Source organism: Heterocephalus glaber, unplaced genomic scaffold (assembly GCF_053883595.1).
Source record: "Heterocephalus glaber isolate CG9 unplaced genomic scaffold, H.glaber_assembly_v1.0 deba00000122, whole genome shotgun sequence".
In the NCBI taxonomy this organism is placed as follows: domain Eukaryota; kingdom Metazoa; phylum Chordata; class Mammalia; order Rodentia; family Bathyergidae; genus Heterocephalus; species Heterocephalus glaber.
Window position 1 is genome coordinate 57,993,961 of NW_028258138.1, and position 20,661 is coordinate 58,014,621.

General features: G+C 37.7%; 1 protein-coding gene and 1 pseudogene across 1 annotated transcript in view; both read right to left on the reverse strand.

The window, feature by feature from the left end:
- Nucleotides 1–364: 364 nt before the first annotated feature.
- LOC101710848 (nuclear distribution protein nudE-like 1 pseudogene) lies at nucleotides 365–1,579 on the reverse strand (annotated as a pseudogene).
- Nucleotides 1,580–8,568: 6,989 nt separating this feature from the next.
- Nucleotides 8,569–20,661, reverse strand: part of Myh15 (myosin heavy chain 15) — a 78,049-nt gene continuing 65,956 nt past the window's right edge. The window contains 4 exon segments of the mRNA XM_087214915.1: nucleotides 8,569–8,728; nucleotides 9,750–9,991; nucleotides 15,180–15,265; nucleotides 15,268–15,434. Coding sequence (XP_087071041.1) covers nucleotides 8,716–8,728; nucleotides 9,750–9,991; nucleotides 15,180–15,265; nucleotides 15,268–15,434 — 508 coding nt within the window. The 3' untranslated portion in view covers nucleotides 8,569–8,715.

A 20,661-nucleotide genomic window follows, 5' to 3' on the forward strand; every position in this document is an offset into this window, starting at 1 on the left:
CAGGAGGAGGGCACACATTAACCTGGTTTGGGGAAGAACTTCTAGAGATCTGCAATGTCCTAAACACAACTAAATCCTATCAGCACAGCAGAGTGGGGGCTATGAGGCAGGTGTGATGAATGGGTACTTCTGCATCCAGTGACCCAGTAATACACGTATGTATCACCTTGTGACCCACAAAAGTGCAATCATGTGAAACCAATGGCACTATGACAAGAAGAGAAAATAGCCAGTATTTAGATCACGCAGAGTCCTGGGGCTGGGCAAGGCCCAGCAGCCGCCACTGCATGCAGCCTGCCCTCTGCCAGCCATGGGGAGGCAGGAAGAGGGGCACAGGGCTGGGCCCAGGCACTGAAGGGTGAGGTGTGGGTGTCCTGGGTTGTTGGAGGAGGGCAGGAGCCTCCACCTGGAGGCCAGGCACTCACACACTGAGAGGCAGCATACCCAGTGCTGATGACGGACGTGAGGAGCCCAGACCAGGAGGAGGAGGAGCTGAGTCAAAGCCCTTTACTGCCCCTTTGTTGAAGAAAGATGTGTGCCTTGATTGAGTGAACTTTGTGCCATTGCTATTCATCACTCCACAGTTAATATTCCCTGAAATATAAGATTTTCGCGCTGCTTGGTCCTTTGCAAAATTCCTGCAAGCTGCTAACTTGGATTCTAAAGCCCCTACTTTCTGTAAGAGATCCCCCACGATGTTTAGTGCTGATATCCTAGCTGAAGGAGTTAGTGGACTGGTTCCAAAATCATTTGGTATAGCTTTTGGGGAAGGAAAACTGTTTTCTGTTCCTTTCCCAATAGGCATAGCAGGAGAGAGAAGCCTGGACAGCAGAATCCATCTTCTCACAGTCCAGAGTTGGAGAACTGGGAGCCAACTTTGGGGTCACTTCCTGTTGTCTTTCCCGAACTGCTAGTTCTTGCCTTAAATCTCTTGCTTCATCCTTTAACCACTGTACAAAAATCAACAAAGATTCCTTTTCATCAAATTCACTTTCTAAAAGTGCATTTCTTTCAATGGCCTGATTTAGCCTTTGTTCAAAGTCTTCCAGTGAAACTATTGTTGCTCTTTTTGCTCGCTCTGGGTCATCATTGGCCTGCTCCAGCTCTCTTACATACTTAGGCAACTGCTCCTTAATGGCCCTGGTCTGACTTAAATCATCTTCTAATACAGAAGCCTGCTTGTAGCTCTGTGCATACTGATGTTCTAGTTTCTCCTTTGACGCCTCCACTTCGTATTTCAATCTTTGGTTATCAGCTTGCAGGTCTCTATTTCTTTGCTCTGCCTGTTCTAATTGTGCCTCCAACTCTGCTTCTAATTCTCTGCTTCCTTCCTGGAATTCAACTAGCTCATCCTGAGCTTCCTGGAAGCTTTGCTTATACTTCAAGGAAAGTTCCTTTCAATAAGCAGTTTCTTCCTTTAAACTTGAAAAATCTGGTATATCTTCACCATCCATGATCAAGAAAGCCTTTAATGTGTCAAAAGCTCATGTTCGCCACTGTCCGACCGATGTCTCTGCTCTGCTGGCCTGGCCAGGCCCTCCCAGGAGATCAGCTGCTCTTCCCTCTACAGCCCCAAGCTCCACTCTAGAGAAAAGGTGTTAATGATGAAATTATAGCTTCCTTAAAGTATAGATTTTTAAAACCTTTTGAACTGTGGTCTACAAGGAGTATTATTTTACTCTGCTGAGCTGAAACATAATATTCAAAATTGAGTGCTAGGGAAGCTCTATGATCTTTTTGCCTTACATCATGCCATCATATTCATTAGGTTATTTATTTCATCTTTTGCAAACACTTTTCAAAGTTAGTAACTAGTACAACATTAGTCAAGCCTCTCCAAGGGGATAGATAATGGCAACACATTTACTCAAACAAACAAACCAACAAACAAAGCTAGAAGCTCAAAGCTGCTTGCTTGACATTCTTCTCTTGCTTTTTACTACGGATCCCAATTACTGATATGCTTCCATCTTTAACCTGGCTTTATCTTATATTTGTTTGTTTTTTAATTAATTTTATTGGTATAACTTAGATACACATTATGATCACATTCATCATAGGGAATTTGTACCTGTACATGGTATATCTTTTTTCTTTTTTGGTACAATGGATCGAACTTGGGTCCTTGAGCTTGTGCAGCAGGCGGCAAAACCACTGAGCTAAATCCCCAGCCCTTACATGATATATCTTGATTTCTCTTTTATTCTCATTCTCCTCCTCTTTCTTCTACCCCTCTTTTCCTCCTTATTTACAAAAGCTTTGTTTCCTTTTTTTCCTTCTTTTCTCATTTTTATCTTTTCCTTTCCTTCCTTTCCCCCTCCTCCCTCCCTAGTTTCCCTTTCCTTTTGAACAGTTTCTTCCCATTTCACATTGTCTATTATATATTTTGGTCCTTATTTACACTTTCAGTCCCTCACATCAGACAGACAATGTGATATTTACACATATGAATCTAGTTTATTTCTCTAAAGAGTATAGTCTCAATTTGCATCCATTTAGCTATAAATGTCTCAAGTATATCTTTCTTTATGGCTGAGTAGTACTCCATTGTATAAAAAAATCAAGTCTTTTTTCATTCGGATCTTACTATTTTCCTTTCTTATAGATCTGATCTAAACAAGTTGCACTCCTTAAGGGTTAGTACCCCCCTCTTTAAAAAAAAAACAGACACAACCAAACAAAAAATTCGGATAAACAGAAGACAAAAGGGACAAGGTAAGAAAGCCTATTCCACCAACTGGAAGAACTGAAAGAAACATCTTTCCCCAAATCACTTGGGATATAAAGAACCCATGTGAATATACAATTTGAAAGTCTCCCACATTTTTATTATTTTCAAGTTTTGCTTAAATCTTAAGACTTAATTTTTATGTAGTAAATCACTTGACCAAAAAAAAAAAAAACTCCATATAAAGATTAAGAAAGGTATATCAGGCAATATTTAAGTGATCAGGGGGTATTTCTGACTTTTGTCAAGGTCAATTTTTTTTACATTGCCATTGGTGTCATCATGATTAAAAGTGGGTCATTTTTATTTTTTGACTAATAGCCTCAAATTTCCAATAATTCATTTCTCATATGTTTTATAACTTTATTTGCTAGTCATATATCTTCTTAGTCATTCCTTCTAGATTATGTATTTTCGCTCATTTAATACACATGTGGTAAAACATAGATAGATAGATAGATAGATAGATAGATAGACAGATTGACACTATATAATAAAGTCCAGCAAAGAAAAATATCATTTCCTAGGCCTTTTGTCTTTGCCTTAGGTCTCCAAATGTCTGGCCTGGGTTCTGAGTTAAGTGGATTAAGAGAGCTGTCCCTTCTCCCTCAAGAAGTTCTCACAGCAGCAAGGCACTTACTTCCTCAGCTGTTCTACTAGCTACCACTGGTTGTGCTCCAGGTTCTCCATATTTTCCTGGGTCACATTTAAATCATCTTCTAGTTTGTGCTTTTCTCTTTCATAGATCATTCTCTCTTTTCTCTCCAGTTCAAGGGTGCCCTCCAACTGACAAAGAGAACGATTATTTAACCAAATAAATAGGTGGAGTTTATAATATACTAATATGAGAAAAGTATAAGCATAGATTCTGTAAATGCTGCCTACTTACATAGGTTCTTGAAAATAAAAATTGCATGCATCAATAAGTTAGCAAAAGAACCTAGGAATGATGGAGATAGAAGCCAATTCTAGAGATTATAGACTTTTGAACAAATAATAAGTGACTAGTTGCCTCCTGTTGGATCACTTTCCAGGGATAGGAATCTTACTTCTTCTTCGCATGACAGTTCATTTTATGCATGGATGAGTCCATTAACTCAGAAGTGTCTCTTCATGAGAAGTAAAAATATTCTCTGTAAATTCTATCCACAAGTCCCAGCTCTGCTACCTGAAGCAACACCAAATGAATCTGTCATGATGTGAGAATCCATGAATATCAGCAACCTTCCCAAATATTGCTGGCCCTTTCAAACAGGTCTCACATGCCCCATTCACCCCATTGGTGCCCTCTTCTAGTTCATAACGTCATGTCATACTCCCCCCCCCCCAGACTTGGAATTTGTCTTCTTTTAATTGTGGCAAAATCCCTAACATATAATTAGTCATTTTAACCATTTTTCAGTGCACAGTTCAGGGACATTAAGTATATTCACATTGTATGCAACCCCTCTCCAACCACTCTTCTACAGAACTCTTTCCATCATACAAAACAGAAACTCTGTACTCATGAAGCAATAGCCAACTCACCATCTCCCTTACCTCCATATCACAGCATCACAGCATTTATCAGAATACTCTTCCTTTTAAAAGTTGAATTAAAAATTCATTATATGTACATGTACCACAGTTCGCTTGTCCATTCATCCATTGGCAGACACCTGGGTTACTTCCACTTATTGGTGATGGTGAACAATGTTATGAACAGGGTATACAAATATTTCTTCAAGTCCCTGTTTCAGTTCTTTTGAGTATATACTCAGAGGCAGAATTGCTGGATTATATGGCATTCCAATTGTTAATATTGAGGGAAATTGCCACACTGGTTTTCATGGAAGCTGAATTATTTCATACCCCGGCTAATAGTACAAACAGGCTCTAATTTCTCCATTTTCTAACAATTTCTACTTTTTTTTTTGATAATGCCTATCCTAGTGAGTGTAAGCTGGTAGAAAATTTGTCTTTTAATTTAACTCATTTAGATTTTCTATAAGGGCTATATTATGATCCACTGATGCATTCCTCTACCTTAAATTTTAAAAATTTTCTGTATTTTTATTTTTTTCTTCCTTTCCAGCTTGCCATTGGTCAGATGTTTCTTTATTTCTGGGTAATAAATGTTGATATTTCTAACTCTAGTCTTCATATCTCTAAGCATCTGGGAGGAGACTTTTTCCATCTTATCTTTTGCTGCTGTTATGGTTTTTTAAATTGAGACATAATATTAGTATATCTTTGTGAATTACATTACAGTAATCTAATACGTGTATACAATGTTTAGTAAATCAAATCAGGATAGTAATTATGTCCATTTCTTCAAACATTAATCATTTATATGTATTGAGAAATTCATATTCTCATCATAATTTTGAAATATATCATGGATTGTTTTAACCTACTTACCCTAGTATGCTCAAGAAGAACCTGAAGTAATTCCTGAACTCTGTGTCTTGGTACCATGCACTGAACCTCTTTCCACCTCCCCTTACCCCTGCCCTTCACTGTATCTAATGACTACTATTTCATTCCATTGTTCTACAAAATTGACTTACTAGTTTCTACACACAGTAAGAACATTTGGTATTTGTCTTTCTGTGTCTGGCTTATTTCACTTCACCCAATGACCTCTAGTTCTATCTCTGTTGCTGCACATGACAAGATTTCATTCTCTTATTGCTAAATAGTATTGTATTGTATAAATATGCCAAATTTCTTTATCTATTCATCCAGTGAAGGGCATTCATATTGATTCCCTATTTGGGCTGCTGTGAATAGCACTGTGACAAACATGGAAGAACAAGTATCTTTTTTAAAAAAATACTATTTTATTGGTACATTTTAGGTATACAATATAATGAAATTCATCATTGGAAATTTGTACCTTTACATAATCTCTCTTGGGTCTTATTTTTCCCTCTTCCCCTGCCTTCCCTTCAACCCCTCCATCCCTCCCTTTTTACAAAGACTTTGTTTCCATTTTTCATTTTCCCATATTAATTCCATTCCCTTCTTTCCTTTCCCCTACCATTTCCAGTTCCACTTCCCCTTTGCCCCTTTTCTTCCTATTTCACATTATCTATTATCCAATTTAGTCCTTATTTACACTTTCAGTTTCTCACACTAGAGAAACTATTCAGTATTTACACATGTCCTATTTATTTCACTTAAGAGTATGGCCTCAATGTGCATCCATTTAGCTATAAATGTCTCTAATTTCTCATTTTTTATGGCTGAGTAGTACTCCATTTTATTTAAAAACCACATCTTCTTTATCCAGTCTCCAGTTGATGGGCAATTGGGCTGCTTCCATGTTTTAGCTATTACAAATTGTACCACTATGAACATGGGTGCACATATATCATTGTGGTATGATTCTTTTAATTCTTTTTTTTTTTTTTTGGTATCGGGGATAAAACTTGGGACCTTGCGCTTGCAAGGCAGGCGCCAGAACCACTGAGCTAAATCCCCGGCCCCGATTCTTTTAATTCTTTGGGGAAGATACCCAGCAGGGGAATAGCGGGATCAAATGGGACTTCCAGTCCTAGTTCTTTGAGGTATCTCCATACTGATTTCCACAGTGGTTGCCCCAGTCAACACTCCCACCAGCATTGGAGCAGGGTTCCTCTTTCCCAACAGTCCCACCAGCATTTGTTATTGGTTGATTTCATGATAGCAGTCATTCTTTTTGGAGTAAGGTGAAATCTCAGCATTGTTTTCATTTGCATCTCATGAATGACCAGTGATGTTGAACATTTTTTCATGCTTATTTGCTATTTCTACTTATTTGTCTGAGAAATGTCTATTCATTTCAGATGCCCATTTTTTATAATATTATCTCTTTTGTATATGTACCCAGAACTGAAATTTCTGGATCATGTAGTAGTACTATTTTTAGTTCTTTGAGAAATCTTCACCCTGTTTTCTACAATGGCTGTACAAATTTACATTTCCACCAATAATGTACATGTTCCTTTTTCTCAGCATCCTCTCTAGCACTTGTTATTCTTTGTCTTTTTGATGATAGCTGCTCTAAGAGGGTGAGATATCTCATCATCATTTTTATTTCACTTATAGTGAAACTGGCATTTTTCATGTACTTGTTGGCCATTTGTATGTCTTCATTTAAAAAATTCCTATTTAGTTCTTTAGTTCATTTAAACAAATTTTTAGTTCATTTTTTAATTGGTTTCTTGTTCCTGTTTTTTAATTGGTTTTCAGCTTCTTGAGTTCCTTTTATATCCTGGATATCAATCCCTTGGTTGGATAGTTTGCTACTATTTCCTCCTATACTGTATATTTCTGTTGATTATTTCTTTTGCTACATAAAAGCTTCCTTGTTTGATATAATCCCATTTGGCTATTTTTATTTTTTAAAATTTTTATTAGCACATGTTTGCAGTACATACATGTTTATATTTCTTATGTGGCTATATCTAAAAAAATCGTTGGCTCATGCCATTTTCCTTTCTGCTGGTGGAAGCCCATTCACTCTGAGCCTAATTACACTTCATTAAACTTTGCTGTTTTTTGTCTATCATTGTGTGCCACATCCAATTCTTTGTTGCACACAAGAACCTATAACCCCATTCAAGATCCCAGCAACAGGAAGTAAAAAGTGGCATGCAGACTGCAGGGACCTCAACTCTGCCTTTAGACTACAGATGATGATCCGAGCCAGGAACCAAAGCCTGCCTTTATATCTATGACTCATCAAGACAAACTTGGAGGAGGAGGCTCTTTTACCCCCCTAAATCAGGCAGGGCAAGAATTCCATGGTCTTCTCATAGCTGGGCTAACACCCCTACTCAGCAAGAAGTAGCTGTAGAAGACAGACGTTCCACCCTCAGCACTCCTAGTAGATTTTCAGTGACCAGGTCTGTTGGAGGAATAACATAGACAGTACAAGCAGGACTACAGGACCACTCCCCTCCATTTGCTTGAACCAGTGTCCCAAGGCCAAGCCCCCAACCTTTGTCCTAAGGCCTACTACCCTGAGGCAGCAATAAGAAAAATAAAGACCCCTGGAAAATTCTGAAGTCCCAAACTAGGACCCATGAGCACCAGATTCTCCAGCACAATCTACAGTAACTTGGGCCAGGGATTTAGCTCAGTGGTTCCAGCTCTTGCCTTGCAAGCACAAGGTGCTGAGTTCTATCCCCAGTACCAAAACCAAAAACAAAACTAAACAATCTACAGTAGCTTTTCTTTACTTGGAGCTCTTTAAAGGTTCATTCATATGGATTGCATCTCAAACATTCAATGAAAACAGAGTAAATTATAGGAAAGGACATGCCCAGTAGACACAGCTGACATGACTCAGCTCCTTATCAATCCTGTTGTCTTCCATGCTCATGAAGCCCCACTGAGAAGTGCCTTAGACCCACAACATTAATTCTTAAACCCAATGCCTCATTCCATTTTTCTTTCTCTTAGAACACTCTTAGAACACTTAGTGTTCTATCACCTAATTGCATTTCATTAAAATTTTCTCCTTTTTCCTTCAGAAAGGAAAAAAAAAATCATTGCCTCCACCAATAGCTTGAAGCGTTTGTGGCATATGTCACATCCTGATACCCCACCAAGCTGGTCAGAACATGCCAGTTTTGTCTGGACTAGTGCTACCAACAGTGATACAGATACTAATTTAGTAAGAAGCTGTATACTAGTTAGAATATGGCTGCTTGTTTATTGACATGTTTACTTTTCACCAATGGAGGAAATTTCCTATAACTAGCAAAAATCTGTCAAGTAAATTAACTGAGTAAAAATTCGACGTATGTATATATGTAGACAGACAGAGAACTAGCTACATCTATTGCTACTTACCTCATCTACTTGCAGTCCCAGCTTCTGATTTGCTATGCTCAGGTTGCTCAGTCTCTCCTCCTCTGTGCTCAGGTAGTCCTGAGTCTGCTGATAGGCTACCTGCACATCCTTGGTTGCTCTGTTAAGTTTGCTAATATCCTCCTTTAGAGAGTCCACCTCCACAGTCAGGTTCTTGGCCTATGGACAAAATATAAGAACAGCTTCCTTAGGGCCATCTTTGGAAGGCTGGGGAGAATGCTAAGGCTAATCTTGTCTCTTTCACGGTCCAAAAACTCATAAGTGTTATCAAGAACTACATTTACCCAAATCCCTGATATACTTTTTAAAACTCTAAATTCACTTTTTCTTCAATAAAAAGTGATGCATTACCTGGAATGATCAGGAAATGGAGTATTCTGGTAAATCAAATATCAATGTTGATTATATGGACAATTTTTAGAGCACCAAATTATTGCACAATAATATTACAACTTAAGGTCATTTAGCTTTCTTTTGAGGATTCAGAGGGTATGTCCTGATCATCTTGTACCTTGCGAAAGTGGGTTCCAGCACACAGTCCTTGCAAAAGTGGAAGCAAGCTATATCTGGCCTATGTGCTTTTTATGAACGTGAATCAGTAGATACAAGAATTGTTATTTAATTGTCTGCCAAATTACAGTTTCATCTTGGAGATGAGTTATTTATCAAAGATTTGATTCAGATACTTCACCAATATCAATCGACACATAGATGATCAGCTTACAACCCACAACTGACAAAATGTCGAAATCTGTAACAGAATTAAAGTGATAGTTTCAAGACTAAACTCCAAATCATTGACAGAGCAGGGGATACAGATGCATCCCAAATCATTTTTTAGGAAACCACATCATGTTCACTGTTGATCCAAAGAGAATACTTAGAGGCCTAATTAAATCATTTTTTTTCTCTTCCTATGAGATTTTGTAAGATAAAAGATTTGAACAGATGAAACATTTCATTTGGAGGATTTATGGGCTCTATAAATTCAATTTGGAAATTTGGGTTAGGATAACTAACACAGTTCATCAGACCTTTATTTTATTACAATCTCATTCCCACTCTGTAAAATTGCAAGCTACTGTGTTAATTAACCTAAACATAGCACTTCTGGTACAAAATAGTAATATGAGAGTGAAATTCAGGCATCTAGGCCTGCCTAATATCACAGAAAGTATACCTTGTGCTCCATAGCAGCTTCTCCTCCTCTGATTTTGCTAAAATTGTTTCCAGGTCATTGATTTCTTTCTTCAATTCAAAACATTCATCTTCCAGTTTCTGCCCCCTGGCAGTCAGCTCAGAATTTATCTCCTCTTCTTCCTCCATACACTTAGACAGCTCCTTGACTCTGGCCTCCAGGTGGATCTTGGATTTAATCAGTGACTCACACTGCCCTTCAATATTTTCCAGAGTCTCTTGCTCCTGCAATGACGAGGAGAAAATTATTGCCAACAGCTGGAAGTAATTTATCAGCTAGGTGAAAATGCTGCTTCCCACATTGCAAAGAGGTAATTGCCTGCCCTCTGCCCAGCACTTTTCACCTACTTTTCCTAGGCCGTTGAAATAATATCCCTAGGTCCTAGATCTTGTTGTTGAGAAATGGAGAAGTTGCTTGTGTTTGGAAGTGATTTTAATCTTTCAGTCTCATTCAGTAGATTAAATGACCTCCTCTAAAACACTTGATAGAGTCCTGGTGGCCTAAAGGAGCTAACATGCCTCTGAAAGTAGTGTGTTGCTTAGATCACAGCATCTGGGAGAATTGATGTAGGCACATAGCTTGAGGTTGATACCCCCTTAAAATATGGTCTTTTAAGACATTAGTGTTCTTGTAGACAATGTAATATTTAGAACAGTTTTATAAGTGCCCTAGTGCACTTGCTTAAATAAATAAATATACATATAATAAATTGAACTGAGCAACATATTTTTAGACATAGGATGAACTTATAATTCATGAGTTTATTTGCAAGTCACTAATTAGACTTCACTATTATTTTCAGCCAAAGCTTTTCCTCAGTGATTCTCCCAGGAGTAATTTTCACAAGTTACAATACATAGAAAATAAAATATTCTTTCCTTTTATCCTTTCACATATACTGCCTCCAAATCTTCTTCAGTGACTCATTTCCATGTTATAGATCAAATAAACAATGGTTTTTGAATTGTAGAGATCATTTCATAATTTTGAACTTTTAATTTGTCTTTTCAAAAGGATAAATAAAACTTCTTCTTTGCAAGGAACTTTTTAAATACTCTAGGTCTGATTGAAATACAATTTTTTAAAAATTGGTACACTTTATGTATACAATATAATGACATTCATCATTGGAAATTTGTACCTTTACATAGTCTATCTTGATTCTTATTTTTTTCCCCATTCCCTTCCTTCCCTTCAACCCCTCATCCCCTCCATATTTACAAAGACTTTGTTTGAATGTTTTCATATTCTCATATTAATTCCATTCCTTTCTTTCCTTTCTCCTACCCCTCCCACTTCCCCTTTGCCCCTTTTCTTTCTATTTCACATTATCTATTATACCTTTTAGTCCTTATTTACACTTTCATTTTCTCACACTAGAGAAACTATTTGGTATTTACACATGTGTGTCCTATTTATTTCACTTAAGAGTATCGCCTCAATGTGCATCCATTTAGCTATAAATGTCTCTAATTTTTCATTTTTTATGGCTGAGTAGAACTCCATTTTATGAAAAAAACCACATCTTCTTTATCCAATCTCCAGCTGATGTGCATTTGGGCTGCTTCCAAGTTTTAGCTATTACACACTGTGCTGCTCTGAACATGGGTGCACATATATCACTGTGGTATGATTCTTTTAATTGTTTTGGGAAGATACCAAACAGGGGAATAGCTGGGTCAAATGGGACTTCCAGTCCTAGTTCTTTGAGGTATCTCCATACTGATTTCCACAGTGGTTGCACCAGTCTATACTCCTACCTGCAGTGGAGCAGGGTTCCTTTTCCTCACAGCCCCACCATCATTTGTTATTGATTGATTTCATGATAGTATATATCGAAATATAATTTTTAACATTTTTAACATCTTTGCTATAGTTTGGATATAAAAGCCTATGTGTTGAAGGGTCAGTCCTCAGGGTGGCACTGTTAAGATGTAGTGGATGATTTCATGATAGCAGCCATTCTTTCTGGAGTGAAGTGAAATCTCAGCATTGTTTCCATTTGCATCTCTCGAATGACAAGTGATGTTGAACATCTATTCATGTATTTATTTGCTATTTCTACTTCCTTGTCTGAGAAATGTCTGTTCATTTCAGATGCCCATTTTCAGATTGGGTCTTTAAATTTGGGAGGTCTGATTTTCTTAAGTTCTTTATAGATTCGAGATAGTAGACCTTTGTCTGAGGAAGAGCAGGTGAAGATATTTTCCCAAATTGTGGGTTGTCTCTTCACACTGCTGGTGGTTTCTCTTGCTGTCCAGAAGCCTTTTAATAAGAAGAGATCCAATAACAAAGGCTGGCGGGGCTGTGGGGAAAGAGGAACCCTGCTCCACTGCTGGTGGGAGTGTAGACTGGTTCAACCACTGTGGAAATCAGTATGGAGATACCTCAAAGAACTAGGACTGGAAGTCCCATTTGACCCTGCTCTTCCACTGCTGGGGATCTTCCCCAAAGAATGAAAAGAATCATACCACAGTGATATATGTGTGTCCATGTTCATAGCAGCACAGTTTGTAATAGCTAAAACTTGGAAACAGCCCAAATGCCCATCAACTGGAGACTGGATAAAGAAAATGTGGTTTTTTAATAAAATGGAGTACTACTCAGCCATAAAAAATGAGAAATTGGAGAAATTTATAGCTAAGTGGATGCACATTGAGGTGATACTCTTAAGTGAAATAAATAGGACACACGTATAAATACTGAATAGTTTCTCTGGTGTGAGAAACTGAAAGTGTAAATAAGGACTAAATGTATAACAGGTAATGTGAAATAGGAAGAAAGGGGGCAAAGGGGAAGGAAGTGGGAGGGCTAGGGGAAAGGATAGAAGGGAATGGGATTAATATGAGAAAATGGAAAAATAGGAACAAAATCTTTGTAAATAGGGAGCAATGGAGGGGTTGAAGGGAGGGCTGGGCAAGGGTGAAAAATAAGAACCAAAAGAGACTATGTAAAGGTGCAAATTTCCAATAATGAATGTCATTATATTGTATACCTAAAATGTACCAATGATTAGAATGAATAATCGATAATGCAAAATAGGAAAAGGTCCAAAGGGGTAGGGGTAGTGGGAGGGGCAGGGTAAAGGAAAGAAGGGAAAGGAAAAATGATGAGAAATGGAACAAATGGAAATAAAGTCTTTGTAAGTAGGGAAGGGTGGAGGGCATGAAGGGAGGGCTAGGAATGGGGAAAAAATAAGAACCAAGATGCATTATGTAAAGGTACAATTCCCAATGAGAAATGTAATTGTGTTGTATACCTACAATGTACCAATAAAAGAATTTAATTTAAAAAAAAAAAAGATGTGGTGGAGCCTTAATAGGTGGGCTGTAATGAGATTAGGTAACTGGGACATGCCCTTCAAGGGAATTGTTAGACTCCAGTCCTTTTCTCTCTTTTGCTTCCTGGCCATGAGGCAAGCAATTTGCATTATACCCAACCTCCTGACACTGTCATCCAGGAGCCCATCAGGAGTTTAAAAGCAAAGGCACTGTCTCATCATGGATAGAAACTTCTAAAACTAAGACAAAATAAACATTTTTTGTATACTTTAGTCATCTCAGGTAACTCCTTATAATGAAGGAAAGTAATATAACCCTCATCTTCCACCTCTAGACTTTAACATCCATCCTCCACATTATGCCCATTTGGACAATTTACTATCTATTTGAATTGCTTAAATTGTGTGTCTTGTCACAAATTTAGGCTCGAAAGGTTCACTAGAGATACAGGCAGCCCAAAGAAGACAGAGAGTCATGAGAATGTCTGGTGTACCTTATTTAGCTGGGCAGCTCACCCTGTCTGTCCAGCCGCCCAGTCACTTAGCCTTAGTCTATCTCTTTATTTAGCTGCACACACTTAGTCCTTCAGCCAGACACTCAGTCCCCCAGCCAGCCTGCTAGCCCTCGCGGTAGCCCAGATTTATGGCAAAATACACAATAGTGGCAATGTGCCAGCATCGATCTTCGCTATGTAAGTTATTTACACAAAGACCACAAGGTGCACCTGTGCTGGAATTCTGCTAATTTAGACTTGATGGAGCCTGGAAATTGCTGCCCTCTCCCAGTCTGAAGTGTAGCCATCTTGGGCTTAATTTTTCCCTATGTTGTGTCAGCTAATTAGATAAAGCAGAATAAAGATAAAAAGCTAGACTATTGAATTCTAGGTAACTCCTATCTAAAGAATGACTTTCTGTACAACATACAGTGTTTAAAGGGGCACAGATGGAAAATACATAGAAAAGTGCATCTCCACACATGGTCTGCCTAATCAAAATATTTGAGAAGCATCATTTCTTTCATTTTTTAATGTTTCACAAATGTAACTGATACAAACTCAAAGTTGGGAACTGCTCTTTCAAGAACTCAACTAATTAGTGTTAGGTATTCTGAAGCCCCCACAGAACAAGCTCCCTCCCCCTTCTCCCTGCCCTCCTCCCTAACTGCTAACAGGGACTTTCTACATAACTAAGGCTTGACCCCTCCTAGTTAATGACCTCCTGGAGCTTGTCACCTCATTCCACCAAATGTTTCCTTAAGATAGGGACTTCCTGGAGCTTGTCACTCCATCCACCAGATATTCCCATGAGATAGGGACTTCCTGGAGCCTGTTTCTCTGTCCCCCAAGCAGAATTTGTGGCTATATGCCCTAACCGAAATCACCCATCCTCATCAAAGGACTACGTGCTCCCCCACAAGCAAAAACCCCATATAAGCCTCCAACTCAGCTCCTGCGACAGCTGGTCTCCATTTTGTGAGTCAGTCCTGGCAAGGCTGCAGACTGCTGCCCCAATAAAGTTTGTTTGAACATATGTGTGCCCCTTCCTTTCAGCGACCCTTTCAGTTAATAATGTTGATTTGAACCAAGGAAAAAGTAAGAAGACAAAAATCAGGAAATACAAAGCCCAGCATGGTGGCACACACCTGTAACCCCAGAATTTGAGAGGCTGAGGCAGGAGGCTTGCCATAAGTTCAAAGCCAGCCTGAACTACATAGTGAGATCCTGTCTCAAAAAAAAAGAAATACAACTAGAAGCTTACTGAAATAATGCTGAAGATTTCAGTCAAGCTTTTCTCAGAGCTAACATCCTATGAATTGCTTTGATAATGGGTCATTCAAAATTAAGACTAAAAGCTTCCTGTTCCCTTGATAGATTATGGTGTTATTATATGGTAAACAGCCATCTGATAGTTCGATTCTTTTTCAAAGACATCCTGCCAATGAAATTGCTTCATTGTGAAACAGGGTGTCTTCTCAAGCTTTTCCATTATGTATGTTTGATGATAATCTATGGTATTTGCAAAGCTCCTGCTTCCATTTTATGTTTTGTTTTGTTTTTTCAAGTTAACACTGCCTGTAGAACAAGGGAGCATAATTAAAAACAATATAAAGAACATGTGGTGGTACCACTCACAGCCTGCAGCTGAAGAAGCAGATCTTTCTTTTCCTGGTTGAGGGAAACTTGCTGGGCTTTCAGGTCCTCCCTCTGAGATTCTGATTCTCCAAGGCTTTCTGCAGTTGTGCGTATTCTTCCTTCAGTCTGGCTATCTCTTCTCCTACTCCCATAGACTTAATAAGGGGCTTGATCTTGAAGACGAGCTTCAACCAGGTCCAGTTTTTCACAGCCATGAAAGCTCTTATGTTCCACTGGATCAAAAGAATTGCATCCCTAAATCAAGAGTGAAAAAGGAAAAATAAATCAGTACAAACAATGAGTTATTTACATAATAAAGATCATTAACAAGCACACCTTTTAAAGAGTTACAACACGTTTTTTTTATTCCTCAAAGCACTTCTTTATCTGGGTTCTCACTTGATTCTGACAATAACTCTATGAAGGATTTCTGGGTCTAGCAATATTATGGACTAGATGCCCTGAAATTACTCCAATAACAAATATCTTTTAAATGAGAACTGAACCTCACAGAGAATAAGAAATACAGAGGCAACTAAAAACCTTATGTATGGAGCCACTCTTGATATTGTAATGGTTTCTATTTTCATATCCATATGGATAAGGAGGCAAGGGAAAGACTTTCAAAAATTTGCACCTTTAATGAAAAGAACTGACCATCATAATCCCATTTGTCAGTTGAGAAGCATTATATTTGAAAGAGAACCAAATAAAAAAAGGTAAAAGACCTAAATCTGAAAAATACAGTGATTTAAATCATTACATGAAACAATTGAACAATTGGGGGTAAAAGTAGTGATTTAAGAAAAGAATAAACTCCATCTGCAGGAAGTAAGCTACTCACAATGGCCCCAGGCTTCAGGATAGTTCCTACAACCACAGTTACTAGGCACACACTACTGCCAAGCTAGTCAAGCAGTCTCATAATGCAGGCTTGTCCCCACAGACCTAGGCTTCAGACTTGCTTCCATAGATCTAGACTCTTGACTCACCATCGTGAAACCAGGCATCAGCCAAATCCTCACAAACCCAAGTTTCAAATCCATCATCATGGACTCAGGCAGAAAGGCTTGCCCATGAAAACCCACCAAATGAATATATTTACTGGCTTACCCTTGAATATATATTATTGTGTCTGATAGAGCACTGAAACTGACACTAAGTCAGCATGCACTAAGACTCCAGCAGCAATCATGAACCCTACCAGATGGCCTGTCCAGAATCTCTGACTGAGATCATTAGTGAAGGGCTTTTCCTGCTGCAGCCACTCTGTAAAGAATGGAAGAGGTATATATTTCTTCAATGAAGCAGAAAAATACCAATGCGAGGATTATGAATTAGGAAAACACAACACGAATAAAGTAACAAAATAAAGCATCAGTAACTGAGTTTAAAGAAATGGAGAAATATGACCTCACAAAATCAGACACCAAAGGGACCAAAATATTTTAAAGATGCTTAAAATGGAGGCAAAATAAATGGATACACAGGGCAGCTAGGGGGAAAAGGCCTAGAATTTCTAGGCAGCATATCTGGTGAAGGAATTTCCCAATAAAAGCTAATCCATAAATACAAGAAAGAATTTTGTTTCTTCAAATATGCAGATACCATTACAAAACTACAGGGGACAGGAAGAGTCACACATAACTGTCAGGTAAAAGGGCTGAAGACCAAGACCAGACCAGGCCAGAATAAGCCTTTATTAGGGGAATAGATCTGCCGGGCTGTCTCTGAACAAAGGAGAGCCAAAGCAATATGGCTGGGGCAGGGAAAGTCTTTTATAGAGACTGGGGTGGGGTTTGTAGGGACAGAGGTGGGGTTGAGTGAGGTAGTGACTAGGGAATGGAGGAGCCCATGATGTCACTAGGTGGTAGGAGGTGAGCGAGTGTTAGGTTACTTTGTAGGCGGGAACAGGGGCATGCTGGGAAGAAGGGTTTATTCTTTGGTGGGAGCAACCATCTTGGTATGACATCACACAGGGGAGGGGGCAAGGCACCATAGGAAGAGGGCAGCTACTATACATAATAGCTGCTGAGGTGGTGGGAGACCTATCAATAACAAAATAAAGGAATAAAATAAACTTCCAATAACTCACCTAAAAGAAAAGGAGAGCTAAGAAGTGTCAAACAAAGAATTTAAAATAATCAAATAATTAAATAATTTAAATAATTTAAATGTAATCAAGAAAATAATACATGAACAAATTTAGAAGTTGAATAAAGTTAAAAACAAACCAAATAGACATTCTGGATCTGAAGAGCACAATTACTGAAATGAAAAATTTCACAGAAAGCTTCAAAAGAACATTCAATCTAGCAGAAGAATCAGTGAGCTCAATGATAGAGCGTTTGAAATTATCCAGTCAGAAGAACAAAAGAAAAAATGAAAAAGAGTAAAGAATGCCTGTGTATTTTTGGGATACCATCAAGCACAATTTATACAATATGAGAATTATAGAAGGAACAGAGAAAAAGAAAGGGGCAGAAAGCTTATTTAATAAAATAATAAGAGAATGCATTTCAAATTTGGAGAGAGAGATGAATACCCAGGTTGATAAAGGCCAAATAAACCCAAACAGATTAAAGAGATCATTTCTGAGACACATTATAATGATAGAGAAAGAATTTTGAGAGCAACAAGACAAAAGCAACTTATCATATACAAAGGAAGCTCAGTAGACTTCTCAGCAAGACAACTGCAAGTCAGAAGAAAATGGTTTGGTATAGTCAAAGTGCTAAAAGAAGGGAAAGACTGCCAGGAAAGAATACCATATACAGAAAGACTGACCTTCTAAATTTAAGAGACAAAGACTTTCCCAGACAAAAATTGTTTGAATTAATCACTCTTATTTGCTACCACATACCATACACAAACCCCCACTCCACTGCCTATATTCAGCACAGAATTCAGTGGTCTGCTTGTTTTTCCTATCTGCCAATGTGAGCAATGACACAGCTCAGCTTAGATAGTTGCCACAACCTTGGGTGTACAGAGAGAGAGACCTCTAGAGCAAGGAGGGGTACCTCACAAACCCACAGGCTGTAAAGCTAGGCAAAGAAAGCCATGACTTAGGGTGTATAGAGGCATGTGAAAACAGAGCTGCCAGAATGATTACAGCTGAATGGTGGATGGTGGACCATTGACCAAACACACCCAACATTAACATTTACACACAAAAATGTGAATGTGTAAGGGGGGGGGCAGGACTTTAGCTTCAGATAGGTCTTGGTATTAGATTCCAATACTGCAGATTGCAGACCCTGCAAAGAAACTAATCCTTCAAAAACATGAAGGAATTTTTGGGGGTTCATGGTTTTTTTGTTTGTTTGATTTTTCTTCACTGGTTTTTTGGGAGGTTGAGATTTTTTTCTTCTTTTTTCTTTTTCTTTTATTTATACAAGAGTTACTTCATAGCTTTTTCTTTTATTTTGTTACTTTTTTCTTATTTTTTCTCATACTTTTATCTGATTTTATTAATTTTCTTTTACTCTTTAATAGAATCCTTTATATCACTTTTCTCTCCTTTTTATCTTCCTTTCCTTTATTTTTCAAATTTTACTTGTTTTATTCTCCCATTACCCATCCCTTCCATCTTTACTAGTACAACATTAAGCTTTATTAAGCTTTTGATATTTAGTTAACTTTATGCTGTTATTACTGAATTCTTTTCCATTGTTAATAGTGGTACAGTTGTTAAATTTAGTAGATATTTACTGCATATCAATATTTTGCTTTTCTTTGATTTTTATTGTAATTGTAGATCTATTTTCTATTATTGAGGGAGTACAGTGGTAGCTTTTATTGGTTATTATAGTATGTGAATATTCAATTTGTCTTTGACTTTATTATTGTGATATTATTGCTATTGTCAGGGTGGCATAATTGTTGATATTTGTTTTTTTCTGTATGTCTGTATCTGGTTTTTCTTTATGTCATCAATAATACTGCAGTTCATTTCCAGAGCACTGGGTGCTGGGCCTAATATACTGCACACTCCTCTCCCAAATTAATGAAGGTGATTTGATCTTGAAACAGAGGCAAAGGCTTACAGTTAGTCAGGTCCAAAGAGGTTCACTAAAAAGCAGATTCAAACTAAGAATCACTTAGGGTAAATAAGTTCTGGAGAGCTAAGATATAGAGTGGTGACAATAGTTATTAATACTGTATTGTATATTAGAATTTTGCTAGAGAGAAGAGCTTAACTGTTCTCACCACACACACACACACAATTATATGAAGTGATAAATTATCTTGATTGTAGTAATCATTTCACAATGTATACATATATCAAAACATCAGATTGTATGCCCCAAAACACATATAATTTTGTTAATTAAAACACACACACAAAAAAAAAAAACAGAAAAAGAAAAAAAAGAATAAACCCAAACCAGGTTAAAGGAAGGAAAGAGTAAAGATCAGGTCAGAAATAAATGAACTAGAAAGAGAAAGACAAAAGAATGAAGGAAGGGAGAGAGGCAGGGAGGGAGAAAGAAAGGAAGGAAGGAAAGGAGGAAAAAAGTAGTTTATCAAATAGACTAAGTAAACATGGAGCATGAATGAACAAGAGTAAGGAGAGAAGGCCCAAATCAACAATGCTAGGAAAGGACTACAATAATTTAGGACTATGTTCTGGGGACATAATTACAGATATAGTACAGACTTAAGAATAGTAATTCATTAAATTGGAAATTTTCAAATAAAGGTAAATTTCTTTAAAATGTAGTTAAAACAATTCAGTAAAAGACCCTCAAGCCTAGAACCATTAAATAAGCTGAATTGAAATTGTGAGCTCTGTCACAATACCACATATAGATGGTTCTATAGGCAAATTTACCAGAAATTCAAGGACTATGTTTCATGTTTTGAGAAGAAAAGAAGGGTGAGGCCTGGGAGGGGGCTGCAAAGACAACCTCACCAGAGAGAGGAGGGCACTCCTTCCTCAGTTCTCCTCTCCTGCCACTCTCCCCTCTTCCTAACCTTCCCCAGGGTGCGGGAGGCAGCAGCTGTGTGTGTCTCCACAGTGATTTCTAAAATAAGTTGCCCATACTTTGAGATGTGTTATTTTAGAATTCTAAGTAGTTCTTAAACACCATTAAATTACTTATAAACTCTTGATTTAGAATAGAATAAATATTTTTCTAGTATATGCACATAATGAAAACTTCCTACTTGACATCATATAATCTTTGTTTTCCAGAAGATACATTATGTACCACAGGTTTCTTTTTGACTTTCTTGGAAATAGTTTTTCAGTCTATTGTGAATATTATACCAATTATTATTAAAAGTAAGTTTATGTTGTATTGCACCACATGGCTTGCAAACAATGTACAGATTTTATAATATTTTAAAAGTAATCTCTGCTAAAATATCTGTGTAACACTCTGTTAGACTTTAATGCTCATTTTGTGTGCTGATTGCAATTTTAAAGTTTATTTTGGTGGCAGTTTTTGCATACCAAATTTATTAAATGAGTAGA